This window comes from Mauremys mutica, chromosome 17 (assembly GCF_020497125.1).
Source record: "Mauremys mutica isolate MM-2020 ecotype Southern chromosome 17, ASM2049712v1, whole genome shotgun sequence".
Taxonomy (NCBI): domain Eukaryota; kingdom Metazoa; phylum Chordata; order Testudines; family Geoemydidae; genus Mauremys; species Mauremys mutica.
The window spans coordinates 15,309,103-15,334,359 of NC_059088.1; the positions used below are offsets into that span (position 1 = coordinate 15,309,103).

Here is a 25,257-nt window from a genome sequence, read left to right on the forward strand (position 1 = left end):
TAGCTGAAATATTCTATTTTATTTGTATTTTTTTATTTTGAAATTAAGAGCAGCAACTACTGAGCTCAGACTGAAGCATCTTATCTAATTTTTGAGATCTAAGTGTCTCCTCTTTGTGTGCGACAAGACAATTTAACACTGGGATGTCAGGATCCTGGAGGCGCTGTCATCCCCACACTAGGGCGGTGTTCTGCACCCCCTACTGCTGGCCGAGTTTCTCCATCCCTTGGCAATAAGACAGATTCTTGTTTTCACAGCCAGCTGATCGCCCAGTGTCATCACCCTGCTGCCTGGCTGGGCAGGGTAACTCCTCAGGTCACCACTACCCTATCCAGCCTGCCTTAGGCTTGGAGAGTGAGGAGAAGGGCGAGGGACGACACTGAACATCCTCTATCCATCGCTCCGTCACCAAAGCAAGTGAGTGGCATCTCTGGCGTTCCCTGTCTGTCTGGGGAGAGGCAGAAAGAGGGGGAGAGAATCTCTCCCAAAGGAGATTGGATTTGCAAACAGCCCTCAGGAGCCCCTCGCTCTCAGACCAGGGAGGGGCTTCTCCAGAGCCATCTCCAGTGTGTTTGGCAAGGTCCCAGCAATGGGGCTCCCAGCACTTCCCTTGTGGGAGACTGTTCCCCAGGCTGAGAGTCTCTGAGCTGGGCCAGACCCAGTGAGCTGCTGAGCATGGAAATCAATGGGAACCAAGGAGGCCCTGGCCTTGCTATGCCTAGGGACTGGGGAATGGTTTCCCAGGAGAATTCAGGACTCCTGGGTTCTCTTCCTTCTCTAGCCTGGGCGAGGTGTGTGTGTGTGTGTGTGTCCTGGCCTGGCAGGAGGGAGCTGCTTGTCAAAGTGACTGATGGTCTTTGTGACTGACCCCAGTGCTCGAAAACGATGAGACTCCCCGGTTCTTGCAGCCCCAGAGATGACGAGGGGGAACGTTGAGGGGGAGCAGATCATACAATGAACTCCTGCCAGTGTGTGTAGCCTGCACTCCCTGCACCCCTGTGGGGGGAGGAGGAGCTGCTCTGGCTGGGGCCGGGATGGGGAGGGACCAAAAAGGCTGGTTAGTGAGAGGCTGCCTTGACCCCAGACTCACACCTGCTCCCCGCTCGGTTCCAGGATGGCCAGGCTCCTGAGGATGTTCAGGAAGAAGGCTCTGCAGGTGGCCCCAGAGCCTGAGGGAAGCAGCTGCCATCTTCCCCAGGAGCGGAGCGGCCCGTGCGTTGCCGTTGGCAGGGAAGGAGCTCCTGGCTGGGCCAGGAGGTGGAGGTGCCCAGCCTTCTGGCACAGGAAACCCGCTCCCAGTGCAGGTGCCGAGGCGGGAGAGGCACCGGTCAGGCCAAAATGGAGCTGGGCCAGGATGCGGCTGGGCAGGCAGGACCCAGCCCAGGAGAGGAACTGGGCAGGGAGGCTCTGGGGCTTGTTGTGTGGGCAGCAGTGGCCTCAGGAGCCCAGCCCCGATTTCCAGCAGGAGGCATCGCCCTGCCAGGTCAGTGGGACCTTCCAGCCTTCCCAGGGCAGGAGGTGGAGGATCCCTCTCCCAGCCCCAGCAGCTCGGCCCGCGCCCCGTGGGACAGCAGCAGCGCCTGGGACTCGGACAGCAGCGAGGCCGACGGACACTTCTGCTTTGTTCCTGGTAAGGAGCCAGGCTGGGCTCAGAGAGGGGTGAGGAGGGGGCTGTGAACACCCTGGGCCCAGGCCCTCGAGCAGTGCTCTGGGGGCGGGTCCCAGCCCAGGTGTCTGGCCTGAGCCACTTGAACCCCACGGACACTAGATGCTGCCACTTTGGTCCTTGGTGCTCCACTGGGTGGGGGGAGTGGGCGAGGCACCTCCCAGGGCATCCAGGACAGTGTGTGTGGGGTCTCTTTGGTATGGGCTCCTGAAGGGGTTGGGGGCTGAAGGCATCACTGAGAGGGGGGAGTATGGGGCCCGATCTGCCCTATGTTCCTGGTGGGTGGGAAGGGGGCACATTGCCCCACCATGCCCCTGTCCTTTCCCCGAGTGGCAGCAGGAGTCACCCTGTCCCCTTCTCTCCCTGGTGCAGGGACTGCCAGGGACTCCGAGGAGGAGGAGGAGGAGGAGGAATGGGTGGACATGGTAACAGAGGAGGCTGCTCTCAAAAACATCCGAGAGCAGCTCCAGGGCTGAGAAAAGGTACAAACATTCCCCAGCTGTGCTGGAACCGAGATTGTCCTGTTCCTTCCCAGCATTCCCAACCCTGTGTAGGGGGTCTTGGCCCTCATGAGCCACCTCCCCAATGGGGACCTTTCTCCTCCATGATCTGGGACCCCCAAGATGGGGGTGTTTGTCACACACCAGTCAGGGTCTCCTCCTCCCACAGGCACAGTCGCAGTTCCTGACCCTGCTTGTGTACAAGTCGTGGGTGATTTGGACACTAGGCGGGTCCCCACTATCCCCCATTCAGGCCTAAGTCCTGCAGCTGGTGTGGCTGGGGCAGGGGAGGTCCCTGGCTAACTGGCTCTCTCTCCCCTACCCCCACTCCTGGTGGGCGCAGGACAAGGCCCAGCAGCTCGTGTTCCTGCAGGCCATCCACCCCGCGTGTCTCGCTGCACAGCAGAGAGGGCAGGACACACTGGAGCCGCACTGCTGCAAGGCGGCTGTGGTGGAGAGGATTGTGGTGAGGGAGACACGGCGCCCGGAAGAGACATGGAAGGGGCAGGGGTCTCCCCGGGCCGATGGTTGGGGGCTGGCTGGTGCTGGAGGGGCAGCTGAGGGCTGAAGATTGGGGAGAAGAGACGGGAGAACTAGTGGGCAGGAATCGGAGGAGCGGGAGGCAGCTGGGGGGATCCTGCTGTCTGTGTGAGGCCCTGGCTGTGTAATCTCCTCTTTGGGGAGTGTCAGTGAGGCCCAAATCTCACATGCTCCTTTGTCTCCTTTGGGTCTCACAGGAGCTCATTGAGGAGCTTCCTGATGACTCTCCACCCGGTGCTGTCCTGGCCAACTGCCTGATCTCTGTGGCCAACCTCAGGTACCGAGACCCTCTTGCCCGGTTCCCCTAACCCCGGTGCTGCTCAGGCCCATGGCTGGGAGTCACTGCCCCTCCCACTCCCAGCTCACCTCCCAAGGGTGACTCCTCTGGCAGAGGTGGCAGGAAGGTTCAACTCCCTCTCCTGGCTGCTCTGTTCCTTTCACTCCAGTAACATTGCAATGGCTTTGGCGAGAGGCTGACTCCCAGGATCAGATACAGGAGGGGCAGCAGGATCCAGGGAACAGGCGCCATTCCTGCCCTGCCACTGTCTGTCTGGGAAACCTTGGCCTTATCATTCCCTGGCTCGGTGCCTCAGTTTCCATTCTCGCCAGCCTCTGGCTATTTCCCTGCACTTTCACGTCCATGTTGGTGCCAGTCCCACCCCAGCACTGCACAGTCTAATACCGGCTCCTCTCTTTTGCCAGCAGCATGACACCTGCTCTGGAGCCAGAGCTGGAGACTCACCTCCTCTGAGCTGCACTGCACACCATCTTTACCCTGGGCACGCAGACAGACACCACCCAAGTCCAGGTAGATCATGCTAAATCCTGGATTGAAGAGCCAGCTCTCATCCTGCCACAAATCCTTGCTAATTGCCTGCAGTGGGATGTGAATGAGAAAGGCCAGGATCTGTGTTTGGGGGTCTCACTGGTGCTTCTCATCCTGGGGCAGGTGTAGCCCCAGTTTCCCTAAGTCTGACCCATGGCTCTCCTTTGCTTTGCAGGATCTGCATAGGGTCTTGCCAGACCTCCTGGGTGTCATGTTGGGGAACCTTCTGGCAAAGTCCCCAGACACCACCAAGCTCCACTACATCTTGGAGGTGAGGTCGATGAGAGGGATGGGGGCAATTTTACCTTAACTCTTAGATCCATTTTCAAGTCTGTCCTCTTAGCTGCACCCGCAGTGGGCGTCCTTGGTCAGGGCAGTCAGTGCAATGCAGTGTCAGGCCTTTCCTCCTTGAAGGACAGAGGAAGGAGCTGGGACTTCAAGCCAGAGCTCTGCCTGGTCCTGTTGAGCACTAACCATAGGGCCTCTGGCTGGCTTGGGGAGTGAGAGTCTGAGCCCCTCCTGGGAGATCCAGAAGATGGTTCTCAGAGAAGAGTCACAGGCTCGTTCCTAGAGAAACAGGAGGGCCCCAGAGAATCAGCCCTTGTTTCTGACGGGCCCTGAGATTCCTTGGGGGATTGTGCTCACGCTCAGTCCCTTCACTCAACCGAGGACTTGAGAGCCAGGGAGGGCTGAGGCGTCTGTCTCCTTCCTGCTGAGCTGTTCAGGAATCAGGAGTTCAGGGAGGATGGGACCAGCCCCGACACCGAGCATTGTCCCAATCTAGAGAGACAATGACAAGTTGTGACCTGCAGGATACAAGCATCGTCCTGGGGCAACAATCCCCTTCTAAAGCTCTGCGATCGATGAATCAGATATTCCACCCCCACTGCATACAATGTCTCAGCCCCCGGGGATGGGGAGGAGCTCATTAGCACAACACATGCACCCACCCATTGATCCTGAACTGCCTCCTTTCCCACAGCACATTAACTACTGGATCGTGTCCAGGGTGTCACACGAGAGAGCCAGGGCCATCAGGAGCAGCACGGCCCTGCTCAGATCCATCATCGCCCTCCCTGAGTTCCACGTAAGTGGCCTCTGACCCCAGCTTCCTGGCTCCAGGTGGGGGTGGGCTGGCTCCAACGGGCTGTAGGATCTGCTGCTGCAGGGGCTGTGGGTTAGGAGTGTTCCTCTTGGGGAGGCAGAGTCAGAGCAGAGAATGAGCCTGGCTTGAGTCAAGTTCTTCTTGTCCAGGTTAAGTGGCGACTCTGGCTTTTAAGGGGACCGTGCTCCAGATTCCTGTCATCCTGGAGCAGCTGGGGAAGCAAATCCTCATGGAGGGCCCTGCCCGCACCCCTGTGCTCCAGGCTCCCTTGCAGGCAGAGATAATTATGGATCTAGCTCTAGCTCCTATCCTCTAGCATCTCCTGCAGAGGGGCCGAGGGGAAGGAGAGTCCTGGCCCAGGCAGGGACTGGGAGCTGGCAGGAAAATGCTGATGGAGTCCCCTCTCCCTCTCCCTTCCATTAGAACTCAGCTGAATTCCCCAGGATGGGTCACCACGTGGCACAACTGGCTCTGTTCGTCGGTGACCCAGCCAAGGACCTCAGCCGGCAGGCCAGGGAGGGGGTTCACCAGCTCTACCAGCTGCTGCTGCACCAGAGGGGTAAGGAACCCAGCTGGGAAATGGCACCCGATAGACGAGTGAGACTGAGCCCCCAGCCAATTTCTCTCAGACCGACCCGGCTGGAGGATGAGTCTCTCTCTCTCTTTCTGTGTTCTACACCAGCCCCTGCCATTCTGTTGGGCCGGGCACACAGCGAGGGCTCTGCCCACTGTGCAGCCACCAGTGGGATTGGAAGGACACAAGCCCTGCAACCAGGATGACAAATGTGTGTGTCTCTTTCCCAGGCCTGACCATCCACGAGGCCGAAGACCAGCGCCTTGGACAGAGCAGTGCTGAGCAGTACTGCACCTGGCCGTGCAGTGGCTGAGACAAATTGCAACCAGCCCTTGAGACGAGGGGCCTGACTTTGGGGTTGTGGTTGGCCACTGAGGCAGGTGCAAGGACTGTTGCTAACACCCCCTCTGACCCCTGGAATGGGGTGAGGCTGGACTAGGGGGAATTCTGCTGGAGGGCAGTGGCCTGAAGAAGGACGTTGTCAAGCGGGGAACAACGCGGGTCCAGATGCCAACGGAGGATAAGAGAGGGACTGGACACTGCCAGCAGAGGGCGCTCCCCATGGACTGACCTAATTCCCGGAGCGACCAGCAGGAGGCGCCGCAGTGGTGAGTCCCAACCCCGTCACAATCACCCAGCCCTATTGTGTGCCCCCCGCTACCCTGCAGACTCTGGTCCGGACCAGACTGGGCCAGCGGGAGGGGCCTCCCTCCGAGTGGGAGAGTGAGGGACCCCTACAGGGAGCTAGTGAAAGGGGAAATGGAGCCCCCTGGCACTCACAGAAACTCTTTCCCTCTGCCCCCCAAATTCCTTCATCTGGGGCAGGAGCTCTTTCCCTCACACCCACTCCCCTACCCCCTTTTCCTTGGTTTACCCCGATCCCATTCCCCCTGCGCCCAGGCAGAGCTCTCCCTGCCCCATATGGTGCAGAAAGGCCCTTGTGTCAGGGCCCCAGCCCCACTGAAGCTCGGAAAACTCCACTTTTGAGGAGGTGGGGATGGGACAGAGGCTCAGGGCTAGCTTCATCTCCTGCCCTTTATTCTCTCCTTGGCCCTTCTATGGGGTCTCTGGGTGTGAAAGGAATAGGAGCCTCCTTCCCAGCTGATTTCCAGGCCCTGGGATCTGGCACAGCCTCCCAGACGGGCGCATCCTGCAGCTGAGCCATGTCAGGGAGCAGTGGGGACAGGTCACCTCGTCCCATCCAAGCAAGCAACACTGGCTCTCAAAGAGGCTTAGATGGAAGACCCTGCTCCCTCATGGAGGTAAGAGCCATTTACTCCTTGGGACCTGTGGGTCCCTGATGCATAGCCTGGCTGGGAGCTTCCCCTGTCCCTGGCTCCTGGCTCTGGGATAGAGACGTCTCCATCATCGTACCACCATGGTTTTGTTCCTAGGAAGGGGCTCCCCAGAGACGTCCTCGAACCTGGACTCCTGAGAGCGTTTCTGGCAGAAGGCTCCAGCCCCTCGGGCATGAAGAGAGCATCAGGTAGTCTTGATCACAAGGCATCTCCGAGTCTCCATCTCCACTTCCCACAGCAGGGCAAATGAACCCATCAGCTCCCAGAATCCCAACTTTTTGACTTCCTTCCGCTCAGCAGTGGGGTTTTGCCAGCCCCCTCACCGCACCTGTCAGCCTCTGAATGATGAAGGGCCTGAATGTCAGAGTCACCAGCACAAGCAAACTCCAGTTCCGGGCAGTGGGGCCTGTGTATACTCAGCCCCTCTGGAAACCAGGTCTGAAATGGGGAGCAAGGACCCCAGCCCAGTAACAGTGGGAGTGGGCAGAGCAGGCCTGTAACAGGGTGCTTTCCCCTGGGCTGCACAGCCTGCGGCCGAGCCGAGCTGATTATAGAATGAGCCCGAACTGAGAGGCAAAAGGAGAGGCCAGCCCCTCCCTCATCCCTCGGAGCATCAGTTATTGTAAACTTTCAAAAATGAATACAGTGGAGTCACATCTTACGTGGGGGTTAGGTTCTAAGGTCAGCACGTAAGAGGAAAATGGTGCGTAAGCCTTCTGCCCATTTGAGTTGGCAGCAACAAGGGCCGGGTTCAGTATCTAGGGATTCCATTTCAATACACAATGCAAAACCGGCTCGAGCCCCCACCCAGTGACCTGGGACAATTACATACCACCCCCCGGGCATCTCTAAGGGTACGTCCATACTACCCGCCCGGGTCGGCGGGTACCAATCGACTTCTTGGAGTTCAATATATCGCGTCTCAATATATCGCCGTGAGGACGGGTAAGTAGTTTGAACTAAGGTAGTTCGAGTTCAGCTATGCTATTCACGTAGCTGAACTTGCGTACCTTAGTTCGACCCTCCCCCCCCAGTGTAGACCAGGCCTAAGAGGCAATACTTCCCCTCTCGCAAGCATGGAGTCTGAGTGTAGCAAAATCCTTTTAATAAAAGAGGGAAACAATGTGGCATTATGTTGGGGAAACACCACAAACAGGATTCATAACACAAACCATGAGCAAAAGACCCACCCCAAGTAAGTTTGGCAGTGTCCTTTTCCCCTCAGGGTCTTAAGTCCAGCAACCCCAAAAAATCACCCAAAGTCTCAAAAGTCCAACACCCCAAAAGTCTCTGTCCCTGGTCAGTGCCGCCCCAGAGTTCAAAAGTTTATCTGCAGAGTTTTACCTCCCAGCTTGGGGCGGGTGAGGGCACGCAGTGGTGTTTAGGGGCACCTTACTTGGTCCGAGGCTGACTGCCCCGCCTCTGCATGGGGTTCTGCTGCAGCTTTCACCGCGAGCCACTCCACCAGCCGCTCTGCTCCACCATTCCACTAGCTGTCCCACAAGCCACTCCAATCATCCCACAAACTGCTCTGCCAGCTGCTCAACAACATAACTTCAGGAGCCCCCACAGCAGTCAGTGATTTCAGTTCTTAGTAACTTTAGCTCTTTAGTGATTTCAGCTTGTAGTAGGGGATTCTCAGTGCTGATGTACCATTGACTCAAAGCAAATTCAACTCAACAGCTTGTAACTAAACTCCTAATAGAATTAAAATTAGCTCTGATATTCCACAGTAGAGCATGCAATTCATATTTCAGGCCTTCAAAGGCCACCCATACAAACACCTGTCCCCCAGCCTCCCTCAATTCACTGGGTTTTGGAACCCATGTCCCTTGTCTAGCAATTGCTACTTAGTTGATGGCAAGTCCCTTTGTCATAAAACAGTTCCATTGTCCTTGATTCACATAATCAGGGTAATGACACTTTATTCTTCCTGCCCCAATAACAGAGAAACTGGGGATCCCACAGCAGCCCAAGTGACCATTTGGGCTTCTGTGGGTTCATGCTAAATGGGGTGGGTGTGCCTGTGCAAACAAGATCAGCCCCTGAAGTTCTTTTCCACAACTTGCCACAATTCACCATCAAATGTCAGGGTACAGCTCATCCTGACTCTGCTTACACGCGTATAGTGAAAATTACTATAAAGTACAATACACACCGTATACACTAGAACAGGAGTTCTCAACCTATGGCACGTGTGCCAAAGGTGGCACACGAGCCAATTTTTTTTCTTTTTAATGGCAGGCTGCAGGTCCTGGCCGCCACTGAGCCCATTGCCAGCCTGAGGTTCCATTCACCCAGGCCATCAGTTAAAGACATGTTTGGACTTTTCGTTTGGGACGAGCGCGACCCAGGAAGGAGTGTACTAAAAGACAGTCACCTGGCCGAAGGGCTGAGTTCCCAGGCAAAAAACTGCCAGGGTGCCCTAGCGACTCTCGGCAGGGGTGCTAGCCCAGCAAGAAAGCTGTGATCCCAGGCCTTGCCAGGAAGGGGCACCTATCGGTGAGTGAACTCTGTTACAAGCCTGCTTCCATTATGGAAACAGCCTGGTGCTGGAGAGGGATGGGGATGGCCTATGGGAGAGGATGGCTGGAGTGGTCATACAGAAGGGGCAGCAGGGTCCAGTGATGAGAGCAGGGAACAGGTTATCCTGAAGCCCTGCCACTGAGTGGTAACGTGATCCTGGCCAGGTCCCTCTCCCACCTGGTGCCTCACTTTCTCTATCTTTGCAATGGGGATCATCCTGTCGCACACGAAGAAAGTGTTTGATCCTCTGCTCTTGCTTCCCAAATCCCTGCCCTCCTTGCCCCACACAGGCCTCCGCCCTGTTCCTCAAACTTCCGTGCCCATGTTAGTGTCTGGGTTACCCCACAACTGCAAGGTCTCGTGTACAGTCTCCTGCCAGCAAACTGAAACTGCCCCTAGATCCAGAGTAGGAATTGCAGTTCCTGTGCGCTGCCCTGAATGGAGTATAGACCACGGGCATGGGGAAGGACAACATTCACTTCCAGGTAGATCATGAACCTACTCCTCTGTCCCAGGAGCAGGAAGGCCTCTGGTTCTTGCTCTCGTGGTAGCTGGAACTGCTAAGTTGGGGGTGCAGTGGGCCATTGGGCCACCCGTGGTCAGGGCAGTCAGTGCAGAGTGGTGTTTACCAGTTACCAATCCATGAGAGGACCCAATGATGTACCTGTATGGCACAATAATTCTTCATTGAATCAGTTGATTCAATTGCTTATTATTTGGGGTTCAGAATCTCTGTTCTCTCCCGGAGGTGACCCAGCCAAGGACATCAGCCGGCAGGCCAGGGAGGGGGTTTTCCGGCTCCACCAACTGCTGCTGCACCAGAGGGGTAAGGAACCCAGCTGGGAAATGGCACCCGATAGAAAAGTGAGACTGGGCCCCCAGCCAATTTCTCTCAGACCGACCCGGCTGGAGGATGAGTCTCTCTCTCTCTCTTTCTGTGTTCTACACCAGCTCCTGCCATTCTGTTGGGCCGGGCACACAGCGAGGGCTCTGCCCACTGTGCAGCCACCAGTGGGATTGGAAGGACACAAGACCTGCAACCAGGATGACAAATGTGTGTGTCTCTTTCCCAGGCCTGACCATCCATGAGGCTGAAGACCTCTGGGCCTGGGACTGGCACCAGACAGCAGGCTCCTGGGGCACAAGACCACAGCCAGGGTGGGGGAGGTAAGGCCACTCTGCCAGGTCATGGCACAGCTCGGGTGGCTGCCTCCTGGAGCCACTGGACGGAGTAGCCGTTCTAGTCCAGGATTTGGAGCCTGGTTCTGGGCAATCCGCTGAAGCCTCACATCCGGTTGGTTTCAGGTGTTCGGAAAGTTCTTCTCGGAGAGGCAGAGAAGATTCTTCCTGCGGACGGCAGTGCTGGCCATCATAGAATAATAGGGTTGGAAGGGACCTCAGGAGGTATCTAGTCCAACTCCCTGCTCAAAGCAGGACCAATCCCCAACTAAATCATCCCAGCCAGGGCTTTGTCAAGCCCGACCTTAAAAACCTCTGAGGAAGATGATTCCACCACCTCCCTAGGTAACCCATTCCAGTGCTTCACCACCCGACTAGTGAAAAAGTTATTCCTAATATCCAACCTAAAGTCGACGTGGACGCTGTCCGCCGACAATGCACTTAGAGCATTTTTTGTGGGGACACACACAGTCAACTGTACAAAAACGATTTCTGAAAAAACAACTTCTATAAATTCAACCTAATTTCGTAGTGTAGAAAGGCCTAAGGCAGAAGGGACCATTGCAAGTGGCTATTCCATCTGTTCTCAATCTGTGGGGCAGGCCTCTCAACAGAGGTGCAGGAATGTGTCAAGGGAGGTGTGAGCTAGGTGCTTTTTTTGTTAAGAGCTCTGGCTGTCACTATTGGGTGGCAGGGGCTTGTGCAGAAGGGCCGTGCACATGCCAGAGGTGGGGCTAAAGGGAACAGATGGAGTCCCCTGGTCCCTAGGGTACAACCTGCAACTGATAGACCAATATGCACATTTAACTCTCCAGCCTGGGCTGTCTCTCTCACACTGCTATGCCAGTGACAGGCAGCAAACCCCTCCAGGCGCTGTGATCACTCAGCCATCAGCATGACTGATCCCTGAGCCACACAAGCCAATCACCCCAGCTCCCAGCAATGCACCCCACCGATATACCATCTTACTGCCCAAGACTCCCTTGGACAGCGCAAACTCATTTAGCAGTTCACCACTTTATCAAAGGAAAGTGGACATGCACCAGCCTTTATAAGCTGAGCTGAGCTTCCGTGTGTGACAGGTTCGGTCACAGAGACCCCCGCCTTGGGACTGTCACCTGATGTGGTGAATTTATTTCTGACCCCTTTTTCCCTGCCAGTTTGGGACTCCAGAACCCTGCCATGTTGAGCCAGACACGCTAGCCTCCTGCAACACAGACCCAGGTCTGGTTTATGCCCCCAAAGCTGTAGACTTTAACCAAAAACTGCTTAGCAAGTTACCTATCTCCAGCACCCAGACACCCAGCTCCCACTGGGATCCAATCCCCAAATAAATCTGTTTTACTCTGTATAAAGTTTATACAGGGTAAACTCATAAATTCTCTGTCCTCTATAACACTGATAGAGAGATGTGCACAGCTGTTTGCTCCCCCAGGTATTAATCACTTACTCTGGATTAATTAATAAGCAAAATTAATTTTTATTAAGTATAAAAAGTCAGATTTAAGTGGTTTCAAGCAATAACAGACAGAACAAAGTAACAGGTTTCAGAGTAGCAGCCGTGTTAGTCTCTATCTCCAAAAAGAACAGGAGTACTTGTGGCACCTTAGAGGCTAACAAGTTTATCTGAGCATAAGCTTTCATGGGCTACTGCCCACTTCATCAGATGCATAGAATGGAACATACAGTAAGAAGATTATTATATACACACACAGAACATGAAAAGGTGGAAATTGCCATAACAACTTTAAGAGGTTAATTAATTAAGATGAGCTATTATCAGCAGGAGAAAAAAAAACTTTTGTAGTGATAATCAAGATGGCTCATTTAAGATAGTTGACAAGAAGGTGTGAGGATACTTAACATGGGGAAAGAGATTCAATTTGTGTAATGACCCAGCCACTCCCAGTCTCTAGTCAAGCCCAAGTTAATGGTATCTAGTTTGCAAATTAATTCCAGTTCAGCAGTTTCTCTTTGGAGTCTGTTTTTTAAGCTTTTCTGTTGCAAAATTGCCATCTTTAACTCTGTTACTGAGTGACCAGAGAGGTTGAAGTGTTCTCCTACTGGTTTTTGAATGTTATGATTCCTGATGTCAGATTTGTGTCCATTTATTCTTTTGCGTAGAGACTGTCCGGTTTGGCCAAGGTACATGGCAGTGGGGCATTGCTGGCACATATCACATTGGTAGATGTGCAGGTGAACGAACCCCTAATGGCATGGCTGATGTGATTAGGTCCTATGATGGTGTCACTTGAATAGATATGTGGACAGAGTTGGCACCGGGCCTTGTTGGAAGGATAGGTTCCTGGGTTAGTGTTTTTGTTATGTGGTGTGTGGTTGCTGGTGAGTATTTGCTTGAGGTTGGGGGGCTATCTGTAAGTGAGGACTGGCCTGTCTCCCAAGATCTGTGAGAGTGAGGGATCATCTTTCAGGATAGGTTGTAGATCTTTCATGATGCCCTGGAGAGGTTTTAGTCGGAGGCTGAAGGTGACAGCTAGTGGCATTCTGTTATTTTCTTTGTTGGGCCCTGTCTTGTAGCAGCTGACTTCTGGGTACTCTTCTGGCTCTGTCAATCCATTTCTTCACTTCAGCAGGTGGGTATTGTAGTTTTAAGAATGCTTGATAGAGATCTTGTAGGTGTTTGTCTCTTTCTGAAGGATTGGACCAAATGCGGTTGTATCTTAGAGCTTGGCTGTAGACAATGGATCGTGTGGTGTGTCCTGGATGGAAGCTGGAGGCATGTAGATAAGTATAGTGGCCAGTAGGTTTCTGGTATAGGGTGGTGTTTATGTGACCATCACTCATTAGCACAGTAGTTTCCAGGAAATAGACCTCTTATGTAGATTGGTCCAGGCTGAGGTTGATGGTGGGATGGAAATTGTTGAAATCATGGTGGAATGCCTCAAGGGCTTCTTTTCCATGGGTCCATATGAAGATGTCATCAATGTAGCGCAAGTAGAGTAGGGGCGTTAGGGAACGAGAGCTGAGGAAGCATTGTTCTAAGTCAGCCATAAAGATGTTGGCATACCGTGGGGCCATGCAGGTACCCATAGCAGTGCCGCTGACTTGAAGGTATATAGTCCCCAAATATGAAATAGCTGTGGGTGAGGACAAAGTCACAAAGTTCAGCCATCGGGTTTGCTGTGACATTATCGGGGCTACTGTTCCTGATGGCTTGTAGTCCATCTTTGTGTGGAATGTTGGTGTAGAGGGCTTCCACATCCATAGTGGCCACTGGAAAACACCATCCTGGCCACTATGGATGTAGAAGCCCTCTACAGGATCTGGCTTCCTGCACAGCAGTGTCTTTGGCGAGGCCAGTACCCGGGTGTCGCTGGCGGCCAGGACTTGACATCACTAAAACGCCCCCTGCAGACATCTGAGAACAGGTACGATCAGCATCAGGCAGAGATTCAGCAAAGGGACCCAGCAGTCGCTCAGCCCTGCAGCAAGAGAGGGAAGCGGGGGGGGGGGGGGAGCTGGCAATGAGTTACAGCAGGGGTAGTCGTTTATTTTTTGTCAAGGTCCAAATTTCTTGGTCAAGGTCCTGACTCCAGAGAAACACAGATCATATGAGAATCCCAGACCCACCACAACTAGAACCAGGACAGCCAGTAGTGGGGCTCAGTGAAGAAGAAAGTGATTGACTGTCCCAGCCTGGGGCTGTCCCCCACGGCTCTGTCAGCACCCCTCAATCCTGATCTGTAGCCCCCTCTGTCCCAACCATGGGCTCCACCCCCCACCGGTACATCATAATTCTCACCTGCAGCATTTCCTGCAAGCCTGGTCAGCTTGGCCAGGAAGTGGTCCGTTTGAGTCACTCTAAGTTGTCTCGTCTCCAAAGTCCCACCCAGCTCAGAATGAACATGGCAGGAATAGACACCCTCGTCCTGCATGCGGACACCTCTCAGCAGCAGGGACGCGTTCCCCCAGGCCAGCCCCTCTGGATCCAGCTGGGTCCGGTTTCTATAAGCCTCATCCTGTCTCGCCAGCTGATCCTTCCCATAATAGTAACTATGAACCACCAGGGCCTCTGCCCCCACCTGTTCCTTCTGCCAGGTGAGGATCAGGTGCTGGAGGTTCATCCCAGGCTGGGATGGGAAGATGCAGCTCAGGGAGACGTCCCCTCCCAACCGAGCAGTGACGGGCAACTTGGCTGCAATGAGCCCTGAAAGGGAAACAGAGTCAGGGGTAGAGATGGGGCTGCAGCCCTGACCCACCCTCCAACCCCCACTGCCCAGCGACCGCAGTGACTCCACAAATCACAGCTGCAGTTATGCACAAGCATCACAATTTAGTTTGCAGATGGAAGAATGGAGGCACAAAGGCAGTGAACTGACTGACTCAAAAGTCACCCAGAGGCAAAGGCAGGAAGAGAACCCAGGAGTCCTGGGTCCCAGCCCCCAACCTGCTCTAACCACTAGACCCCACCCCCCTCCCAGAGCCAGGGCTAGAACCCAGGAGTCCCGGCTCCCAGCCCCCCCTGCTTTCACCCAGCGGCCCCAGCCTTGTCTCTGCCCAGCGGGAGCTCCAGGGGTCCCGCCCCCCAGCAGGGTGGGGCTCACACAGGAGGGGAGGGGGGGAGAGAGGGAAATTGAGCTCTGATTGGCTGCTCCGCCCCGGTATAGGCGGGGCAGTGAGGCAGAGGGCCAATCACAAGGCAGCTCCCCCCGTACATTGTCAAATTGGCCGCGTCTCCCTGGCTGGCACCGGCCGGGCCGCGGCTCCAGGCGGGATTTAGCCCCCGCGGTGGGGAGGGACCAGCGGCACCTGCCGCCCCCCGCCCCGCCAGAACCTCCCGGGGGGCGGGGCAGGGACCCCAGGCCCCCGGGGGCGGGACTCACCCCACAGCGCCCCCCACGCGGCCAGCAGGGGCAGGCGGCGGCCGGAGCCCGGGACCATCGCGCTGCAGCGGGGCGGGAGCAGCTGGAAGAGACAAGGGGGGAGGGGGCTGAGCAGGGGCCGGGCCCAGCGTCTGCCAGCGGGGGGGGGGGGAAAGGCTCTGCCACTGCCCCCCCCCGCCCCATCGTATCCCCCCATCGCCGGGCGCCCGCCCCACACGCACCTGCCGGGCTCCGAGCGAGTGTCGGTGCCGGAGCCCGGGATTGGGGGTTCGAATCTCACGCGTAAAATCCTATTGGATAATCTCCTCCCAGAAGCCCCGCCCCTGCCTCCCGTTGATTGGGTTAGACCCCCACCCCTCATGGTCACCCCGCCCCCAAAGGCGGATAGCCCCGCCCCTACCTCTCTTACCCCCCGTTGATTGGGTTAGGCCCCCCCACCCCTCATGTTCGCCCCGCCCCCACATTCTGCCAGCCCCGCCCCGCCCCACAGCCGGGCTCCCTGCCCGGAGCGCGGTCCCGGGTGGGCAGAGCCCAGGCTCTGTCAGCGCCCCCGGGAGCCGAGGGCGCCTTAACCCGAGGGAGACCCGGCAGCCGGAGCCGGGCCGATCCCGACTGCAAACACGGGGCAGATTCTCCCCAGGGAAGGGACCTGCCCCTTGGAACCGCCGCCCCCGGGACAGGAGGGATCCGCCCGCCCTGGGAGTGACTGGGTGTCTGCCTGTAAACGGGCTGTGCTGGCTCCACCCTCAGATGTGGGCTGAAGGCAGGTAGCTGTGTGAGCTCCCCACCTGCCCCTCACCCCCAGCCCTGTGGAGCTCAGCACCAGGCCGCTGCCGCACAAGCCTCCCCCACCACTCCCTGAGCGACACCCAGCAGGTCTGCCTCCAAACCACGCCTGGGAACCAGCTGTACACCCCTGTGCTTCACACCAGGCTTCCCCTGCTCTCGTGTCCTGCCCCACACCCAATGGTGGGACCTATTGTGACCTGCAGAGGGCAGAGAACCCCCAGGGGGCAGCCTGGACCCCACACTGGTTCCACAGCCCACCAGGGGTATCAGCTGGCAGCTCATCCACAGAGCCATGAGCACAGGCATGTACCTAGCATGGTGCACAAACTCCTCCAACACCGGCCCCTTCTCCTGCAAGGGAGACCCTGGCACACATCTGCAAAGGGCACATGAGCCTGCAGCCCTTCCAGAACCTTCTGCCTAGATTCTGGCTGCACTTGTCCTCCCACTTCCCAATCCATGCACACCCCGTCCCTGGCCACACGAAGTCACAGGACCCCCTTGACAGCCTGCTCCCATGCTCACCACAACAGCCATACATCTGGAGCAATGGAAGCTGGACATCTCTCTCCGCCCCCCAATCTCACCTCCCAGTGGTGTCCACTGATTCCTTAGATGAGCGGCAGGTGCTAGCGGGGGCTCTCCGCTCATTGTCCCTCCTCTGGATCCCTGAATTTTAACCTTCCCTCTCATCCCTGGTTTTTCATTGGTTGACCCCAGAACCTGTCCAATGGCTCCTCCCCTTGGATTGAGGGGTCCTTTACTTGGGGGTGGGGAGCAGGAACTTTAGGCCAGCAGTCTCCTGCTAACCCAGTAGGGCACAGCTGTTGTGCCACTTGGACAGCACGAGTCTAGTGAAAGCTACACCGGCCTGGTCTAGCTTGTACCCGCTACAGGAAGACCCCTTTATCCTAGTGTAACAGCAGGGAACATACCGGTGTGATGACAGCAGTCCCATGACACTGCTCTGCAAACTGGGTCGACTGGTACAAAAGCCAGCCACAGATCCGAGCTAATTCTCACCCCTTAATTACAGCGTTGAGTTTCATTAGGGTGAAGATACATTTATGAGCTGTGTTGCCCTCGCGCCTCGAGGACACAGAGCAAGTCCTGGCTGTGCTCGGTGCTGTACAAACCCAGAACGCTGCTGTAATGGGGAAAGCGCCATTGGCCAAAGAGGCAGAGAGCAGCCCGGAGAGCAGGAGTTAAATACAGCAGGAGATGGGAATTCACGCTTGAGGGGTTGGGGCAGGACAGACAGGCTAGCGCCCAGCCGTCAGCATTCGCCGGTGGAGTGACCTAGGCCGGGATTGTCAGGGTGTCTGAACGAGTTGAGGGTGGAGAAGTAGCCCAGCTGTCTCTGGTTCAGAGTGGGGGCTACTGGTGCTGTGCCCCCTGATGATATTCATTGCCTCTCTACCCCAGCGAGCTGCCACCAGGGAGCGCTGCAACAAGCTTGCCAAGCTGAGGCACAAGCAGCCCAAGTGCCAGACAGCCTCCTGCCAGGACGTCTCTTCCTTTCATTCCTGCGGGAACGGGAGAGAGAACGGAGCTGCTTCCTCGGCACGGAACACAGGTTTAGAAGGGTGACAGAGGATGGGCCAGTATCACCCTCTAATTGCAGTCAGGACTCCTGGGTTCTCTCCCCAGCTGGGAGAAGAAAGTGGGGTCTAGTGGTTAGAGCCAGCGGGCTGGGAGGGAATAGCTCCTTAGGATATCCCATTATGGTCCCAATGAAAGAGAGAGACGGATGATGTAGGTTTTATCCCTTTACTTCTATCATCAGAGTTTGCAAGGCCCAGACTCTGTCCCATCAGAGGACACTGAACTCTCGATCAGACGGGACTGAAGACAAAGACAATCAAAGAATCGGCTGAAGACATCGAACCAAGGGACCGAGCAGATCCACTGTGCCCCGGGGCAAGGGGACAGAAGTGGCTGACGCACCAACACCAGCCAATCAGATCTTGCCAGGAAAAGTCCCTTCTGCCCGGCGCTCATCCCAGGCGTTGACCTGAAAGAGACCAACAAGTTCCATTGATCACCCATTCCGGCATGATCAGAAGAAAGGAGCTTGGGGTGGGAGGGGATGGCCAGGACTAAGGCTAGATGGACAATGGCTTCTCGACTTCCCACTGGCAGAAAGCTGGACTTTTCTGCACCATTTTTTGGCTGAAAATCTAGAATTTTGATTAGTGCCTCATGGAAGCTGTACTTCAGGGCCCTCACCCCCACATTCTCTCTCAGCTGAGCAGCCTACTTGGACTACTACTCCCATGATGCACAAGGGTCTCCTCACCCCTTACCACAGTGCATCATGGGAGATGTAGTGCAGCCAGGGAACCTAGTTCATAGAGGGCAGGGGGCCAGGAAGATATAAACTACAGTGCCCATGAAACATTGCAGCAGAGGAACCAAATGGAAATATTTTGGTTTTCAGGCATTTGGATTTGATGACAATTTGCATTTTTTCCTGCAAGAAGCAGACACACGTCATGAAAAATTGTTCTGTTGTGGATCTGATTTTCCATCAGAATCACCCGACAGGGATCCGCCAGAGCTAGGACATGTAGGTTGACTGCCTGTATGAAAACAAGACAGCACTTTTCATTAGTGCTCCAGCCAAGAGGCTACAGGCTGGGGATTCTCCAAAGGGAACTCCTTGTATCCCACAAGCCTTTGAACCCGCAAAGGATTATGGGAGTTGGGTCACTGGGCAATTTTTGAGGTGGAGAGGCTGGTGCAAGTGAAGGCAACAGGGACCCAGGCAGTTCCTGGGGCTCTCGATCAGCCAAGAACCTTTCAGCCCCAGTGACCTACCCAAGAGATGGGACAGAGGGACGTGTACACACGGCGGTACCACTGGCAGCACGTGGTGTCGGCTCCCTTGGCTGCCATGGCTTTCTCGCAGCGATGGAAGTCTACAAGAGAGAGAGAGAGAGAGAGGTTTCAAGGCTAGAAAAACTCCCCAAAGGACAATGCTGATGCTTCTGGGGGAGCAGTAACGCGGTACCCCATAATGCTTTATGGGAATATGACATAACTGGAATATGTTTTGTGCTGTCTGTGCCATGTAACATATCTCTGTAAAAGTTATAGTCTACTATATCTATTCATCCTATTTGTACACATATATCATTTTGTACTTGAGGTTACGAATATTGGCTATATACTTGCTTGATTCCTAAATAAGCTTTGTGAGGCATTTGGTCAGCTTTAGGAACGAATTCGCAAGGTTAAGTACACGATCAAGAAGCACTTGGGGAACAATGCATCTTGGAATGCTCCAATCCACATAAGAAGCCTTCCTGGAGACATACAAGATACCATGTGGACAACGGCTTCTGCCTGTAAAGACTGAGAGTCATGCATGGACATGTGACTTGCCCAGATGACTCCAGAACTCCATCTTGGAGCTGGACTTTGCATAGGAGAGGTCTCCACCCACAAGAGAAAGTCTATTTAAGCCTAGGGGAACCCCTCTATTTTTATCTTCAGCTGGCTAAAGAGAAAGCCTCTCCACCCCGAAAGAGACCTGAAAGGAACTGCAAGGAGGTGAGTGATTGCTGGACCTGGACTAACAGGAGATTAGTCTGTACAAGGGAGCATTCTGGAACCGGGGAGGATTTATCTGTATTCAGTTTGATTAGACATAGATTTGCGTGTTTTATTTTATTTTGCTCGGTGACTTACTTTGTTCTGTCTGTTACTACTTGGAACCACTTAAATCCTATTTTCTGTATTTAATAAAATCACCTTTTACTTATTAACTAACTCAGTATGTGTTAATACCTGGGGGAGCAAACAGCTGTGCGTATCTCTCTGTCAGTGTTATAGAGAGCGAACAATTTATGAGTTTACCCTGCATAAGCTTTATACAGGGTAAAACAGATTTATTTGGGTTTAGACCCCATTGGGAGTTGGGCATCTGAGTGTTAAAGACAAGAACACTTCTGTGAGCTGCTTTCAGTGAAGCCTGCAGCTTTGGGGCAAGTAATTCAGACCCTGGGTCTGTGTTGGAGCAGACAGGAGTGTCTGGCTCAGCAAGACAGGGTGCTGGGGTCCTGAGCTGGCAGGGAAAGCAAGGGGAGAAATAGTCTTGACACATCAGGTGGCAGCTCCCAAGAGGGTTTCTGTGATCCAACCCGTCAGAAGCAGTTTCCTAGATTCCAAGGCCAGACAGGACCACTGCCATCAACTGATCTGACCTCCTGTGCAAAACAGGCCATAAAACTTCCCTGAATTCCTTCCCAGAGCAGATCTTTTAGCAAAAGATCCAATCTTGATTTTAAAATTGCCAGTGATGGAGAATCCACCACAAACCTTGGGAAACTGTTCCAGTGGTTAATACTCTCAAACGTACAACACCTCATTTCCAGTCTGAAATTGTCTAGCTTCAACTTCCAACCCGTGGATGGTGTTAGACCTTCGTCTACTAGTCTGAAGAGCCCATTATTAAATATTAGTTCCCCACTGCAGGAATATAGGCCCACGTTACATGTGGGTGAACTGTGGTTTTAAATTGAGTTTGGACATTAGCACAAGCAACCAGCCCAAAGCATGTGACCAAAAAGAATGAGATCAGGACTAAGAGGAGTAGTTGTAGTGACCCATCGTGATATCAGCGTTATCTTACCTAAGGTTTGAGCTGAAGTAACAAATAAAACAAGGTTAATTGGATACCAGGGGCATAAATAATTGGCTATTTAAGAAACTGCTTCATCCAGCCATAGCTGAGGTCTGATAATTGGCAATGACCTCACGGGTTTGTTAAAGGGTATTAAGGGGTTCTCTGCTAATACTCGCCTGACCAAGTTGGAGGTGACCAATATGGGGCCAGGTCTACACTGCAGACCTATCTTGGCATAACTCCATCGCTCAAGGGTGTGAAAAATCCACGCCCTTGAGCGACTGAGTTATACCGACCTTAACCCCCAGCGTGTAGACAGTGCGATGTCAAAGGGAAGGCTTCTCCCACTGACCATCGGCACAGCTACCGCCTCTCAAGGGGGTGGATTAAACTACACCCATGGGAGAGCTCTCTGTCATCAGTAGCGGAGTGTCTTCACTTAAACGCTGCAGCATTTTAAGCCTAGACCTGCAGGGTTTAGCATGTTTGTAAGTATCTTGGTCAAATGCTCATCAAGGTTTTGTTACTGTAGTAAACCGTTTATTATTTAGGCGTGTTTAGAGTCATTGAATTAATACCATTTGGCCTTTGGATTTAATAGAGGAATTTATGGTTAAATTAGTGTCATGGGAATACCCTGTATAACAACTCCAACTCCCACACAGGTACCTACAGACTGGGACCAAGCCACCCCATAACCTTCTCCTGAAACTAAACAGATTGAGCTCCTGGAGTCTCTCGCTATAAGGCAGCTTTTCTAACCCTTTAATCTTTCTCCTGGCTCTTCTCTGAATCCTGCCAATTTATCAGCATCCTTCCTGAACTGTGGACACAGGACTCCAGCTGTGGTCACACCAGTCCTGATTCAAAGGGAAATCAACCTCCCTGCTCCTACTCAAGATTCCCCTGTTTATGCATCCCAGGATGGCATTAACCTTTTTGGCTGCAGCGTCGCACTGGGAGCTCACGTTGGGCCAATTACACACCACGACCCCAGATCTGTTTCTGAGTCTCTGCTTCCCAGGAGAGAGTTCCCCAAATGAAAGGCTGAGGGATTAAGAAACCCATGACTGATAGCATCCGTGTAGCTTCAAGGCCTAGTAGCAACAGGCGCTGAGCACTGGAAGTCAATGGAAATTGACAGCCAGCTGCTAGCCCTTATTCTGTACATGCTCAAGGACACCCCTTGCATCTCCCCTGCTCTAACGCACCTTAGATTAAAGGCTTGGTGCTAATCAGGCCCCCATTACTGTCATATCTGAGCACCTTGAAAAGTTTTCCATAGATCAGTTTTCCATTGGAAAATGCAGTTTCGACAGAATCGCAGATTTTGCAGGAACATGTTGATTTCAAGAATTTTCAAGGGGAAAAAGTCAAAACGAGTCTTTTCATCAAGGTCTAAATGTTTTTTTTGAGACTTTATCATTTAAATTTGTATCTTATGTTAACTTTTTATATATTTATATTTTATATGATATGAAATGTAAAAACAAAACACTGTGATGGTTCTGGACCAAGTTCTGAGAGAATTTTCATTCCATTGAGAATTTTGAAAGTTTTTGTTCTGATTTGCTACCAAAATGTTCAGAATTTCCCACTGGATGGGAAACCAGCTTCCAACCGTCTCTGCTTTAATGGGTTTATCCTCACCACATTTCTGTGAAGCAGGGCAGTGCTATTACCCCATTGGACAGATGGGGAAAGTGAGGGACAGAAGGCTAAACAGTTTACCTGACATCACATGTGGTGCAGAGCAGGGAATTTAATCCCAGGTCTCTGCTGTTCCAGGCTAGCAGTGCCCTAATCACTTAGCCATCCTCTCTCTCATTACCAAGAGACAATATGCTACCAAAGCCTTTAAGAGGAGATATTTTTTAAGCTGAATATTGTTTAGGCCTTATTAAATGAAAGCTAAAAAACCCAGAGCTAGATCTCTCCTTGCAGTGCTGGAAGCCAGACACATCGGTGATATGAGTAAACAAACAGAGACACCATAAGCTGGGGAGAAATCTTTGAAGATTCTCTCTGTCCTTCATACAGCAGCATAATTCCAATTTTCCATCTTTTACAGATGATGTTTGAATGAAAGCTGCTGCAGCTTTACTCAGCTGTATCCTGTTGAGCTACTCGCAGGAGTAACAGGCCGAGACACAGAGTAACTCAAGCGTCTGGGGAAAATGAGGCGTTCAGAGCAATTCTGGATTCAGAGAAGCCTGTTTGGGCCAACTGAATTGCCCATTATTAAGCAGCAATTCAGGATGGATTGCCTAGGACTGGAAGGTGGCATCCTTGAGTTCAGGCAACTCCATCATAGCATCTAATGAGGGCTTGTTTATTAATCTAATTTAAACTTCCCCCATCGTCTTTAGATTGATCTTTGTGGCAGGACTACTGTACTGTGCGCTGTACAACATCTAACAAATCAGTCGTCTCACTGGTACCTCAAGCTTGGGATGGCATGTACCAGAGCTTTCTATTTCCTGGTTTTCAGAGAGTTCAGTTTAGCCCTTCCCCACATTCTGGAGGGCACGAGGCAGCACTAGCTGCCTTAAACTCTGCATTAACTAAGCCTGGAGGCCATTGACATGCACTTAATGGAAAGCGAAGCAAATTGGTAGTGGGCTCAAAACAGGGGTGGTCAGGTCAAATTCTCTGGCCTGGATTACACGGAGGTCAGAATAGATGATTTAATGGGCCTTCTGGCCTTTAAATCCATTCATCTCATCCAGGGGACTTCAAGGGGTCTACACACCATGCATAGAGCCCTGCAAATCTGTGGATATCCACGGATTGGATCCAGATACACATTTTGTATCCACACAGGGCTCTAACCATGTGCAAAGTTATGCAGGTCCTTAAGCCTTTGCAGATCAGGGTTTCAGGTCATAAACTCTTCAAGACGAGGACTGTCTTTTCATGGCATGTATGCAGAGCACCGAGCACAATGGGACCCCCATGGATCGAGGCCGTTAGATGCTACCTTAGCAGTGCATACATTTAAGAGTTAGTTACAGGAGAGGAAAGCAAATGTGTTTCATCATTACCTGGATATTTTTAACTATCAATTTATGGACTGTGGGCAATCTAAATACTAGACAAGAAGCGAAACTGACTAGGCCTATGTCACCAGCCAAAGTGAACAAGCTGCATCAGGGTTCAGATCATTTGGTTGCTAACAGCCCATCTCACCGAGGTAGTTCTGCCAGCAGTTACGAGTCTGGTTCTGGTTTGGGAACCTGCTGTCGAAGGGGGCGGTTTTGTAGTTGTCCAGCTTGGCCTGGATACTGTCAGCCATTTTTCTTGTTCTAGGGAGGGGGGGAAAAATCATGTCATTTGTATTGTGGCAGCGGCTAAAGATCCCAACCAGGGCCCTATTGCGCTGGGCACTGCACAGACACAGAGGGAGAGACAGACCCGGCCCCAGCTGAGATTGGGGTCCCGTTGTGCCAGCCACTGCACAGACACAGTGAGAGTCAGCCTCTACCTCGAGGAACTAACAATTTAATCCCAGCAAATTCCCTGAGCTTTGAGCAGTGGGGGCTCCCCAGGAAGCACGACAGCGCTCTGAGCACGGGCTTCACACCCCTCTGCTCTGGGATCTGGTTCCCCCCAGAGTCACAGCTACATTCTGCCCATGGGAGGCAGCAAGCGAAGCCCCCTTCGAGCTACCAATGCGACCGGTTTGCAACACTCCTGCTTCAATTAATCCGGAGAGCGCAGCCAGAACAGGCTCTCAGAGCCAGCTCCAAGGAAGGGAAACCTTCCCCCACTGACGGGAAACCGGGGTGAGCTCTGGGGCTGCCCATCGCCCTGGTCAGACTCCGCAAGAGCCAGCCCCGATCTCGCCCCAGCCGCCCCTGGGGCTGAACCCTTCGGGTCGCGGCCGAGTGACCCCCGCCCCCGCGGGCCGCTCCGCCCAAGCCGGTTTCGGGGGCGGGGGGGGTTAAACCCGGCGCGATCCCCCCCAGCGCCCCCGGCGGGTTCCCCCTCCCCCCCGGCGCCGGCCGGAGCAAGGGCGCGGACCCCGGGCAGGGCTGAGCCGAGTCCCGGGACGGGGGTGGCGGCGCGAGGGGCCCGGGTTCGAGTCCTCGGGGCGGGGGGGTCCCCACGGTCAGCCGCTGCCAGGGCGGAGGGAGGAGCCGGGGGGATCCCCACCCCCGGTCCCGGCTTCACCCTCCCGGTCCCGGCCTCACCCGCGCGGCGGCTCTTCCTGAAAGTGACTTTCACCCTGAGCCCGACGGCCTGAGAGCGGAACCACCGAGACGGGCGGGGCTAGAGAGGCGCCGGAAGTGACGGTTTATCATGGAGGGGACGCGACGCCCAGGCTAAGAGAGCGGGGCAGAGCGCGGCTAGAGCGTCGCCGCAAGAACATCGAGAGGGAGGGGCTAGAGCGGCACCGGAAGAGGGCGGGCAGCGCCGACAGAGATGGTCCCATCGGCGCTGCGACCTCCCGCTGTTACCACAATACACATAATAAACGGGCATACAAAAAGAGACACTGTTACCATAATACTCATAATAATAGGGCACATGGAGAAGACACTCTAGATTCAGCTCCTGGAGGCACCGGAGAGCCGGAGCGACCCGCTTGCGGCGGCAGCGAGCCCCAGCCGTGGAGGAGCCGGCGCGGCACGGCGGGGGGGGCAGCAGCCCTGCAAAGGTGGCGGTGCTGCTAGTGGGAGAGCAGCCGTACCCCCACCACAGCAACCCCCCAGGGGCTCCTGCAGGCTGCAGCAGATGCATGCGAGTGCCGGCCTCTGTGTGCCCGCCTCTGTGTGCC

At 54.2% G+C, this 25,257-nt stretch overlaps 2 protein-coding genes and 1 long non-coding RNA gene across 3 annotated transcripts; 1 reads left to right on the top strand and 2 right to left on the bottom strand.

Moving 5' to 3' along the window:
- The first annotated feature begins 2,524 nt into the window (after positions 1-2,524).
- Positions 2,525-3,753, top strand: LOC123352167. Its single transcript, XR_006574113.1, has 4 exons — positions 2,525-2,632; positions 2,904-2,983; positions 3,409-3,514; positions 3,708-3,753. It is a non-coding gene; the product is annotated as an uncharacterized LOC123352167 (long non-coding RNA).
- Positions 3,754-13,571: 9,818 nt separating this feature from the next.
- LOC123351470 (V-set domain-containing T-cell activation inhibitor 1-like) lies at positions 13,572-14,511 on the bottom strand. Its single transcript, XM_044990857.1, has 2 exons — positions 13,978-14,511; positions 13,572-13,657 (listed from the first exon to the last, which is right to left on the bottom strand). Exons 1-2 carry the CDS (start codon positions 14,297-14,299, stop codon positions 13,572-13,574), a joined length of 408 nt encoding a protein of 135 aa, XP_044846792.1. The 5' UTR covers positions 14,300-14,511.
- Positions 14,512-17,603: 3,092 nt separating this feature from the next.
- On the bottom strand, positions 17,604-24,825 carry LOC123351329 (cytochrome c oxidase subunit 6B1). The gene is made up of 4 exons (XM_044990600.1): positions 24,671-24,825; positions 23,667-23,782; positions 18,668-18,768; positions 17,604-17,861 (listed from the first exon to the last, which is right to left on the bottom strand). Exons 2-4 carry the CDS (start codon positions 23,770-23,772, stop codon positions 17,808-17,810), a joined length of 261 nt encoding a protein of 86 aa, XP_044846535.1. The 5' UTR covers positions 23,773-23,782; positions 24,671-24,825; the 3' UTR covers positions 17,604-17,807.
- Positions 24,826-25,257: the final 432 nt, after the last annotated feature.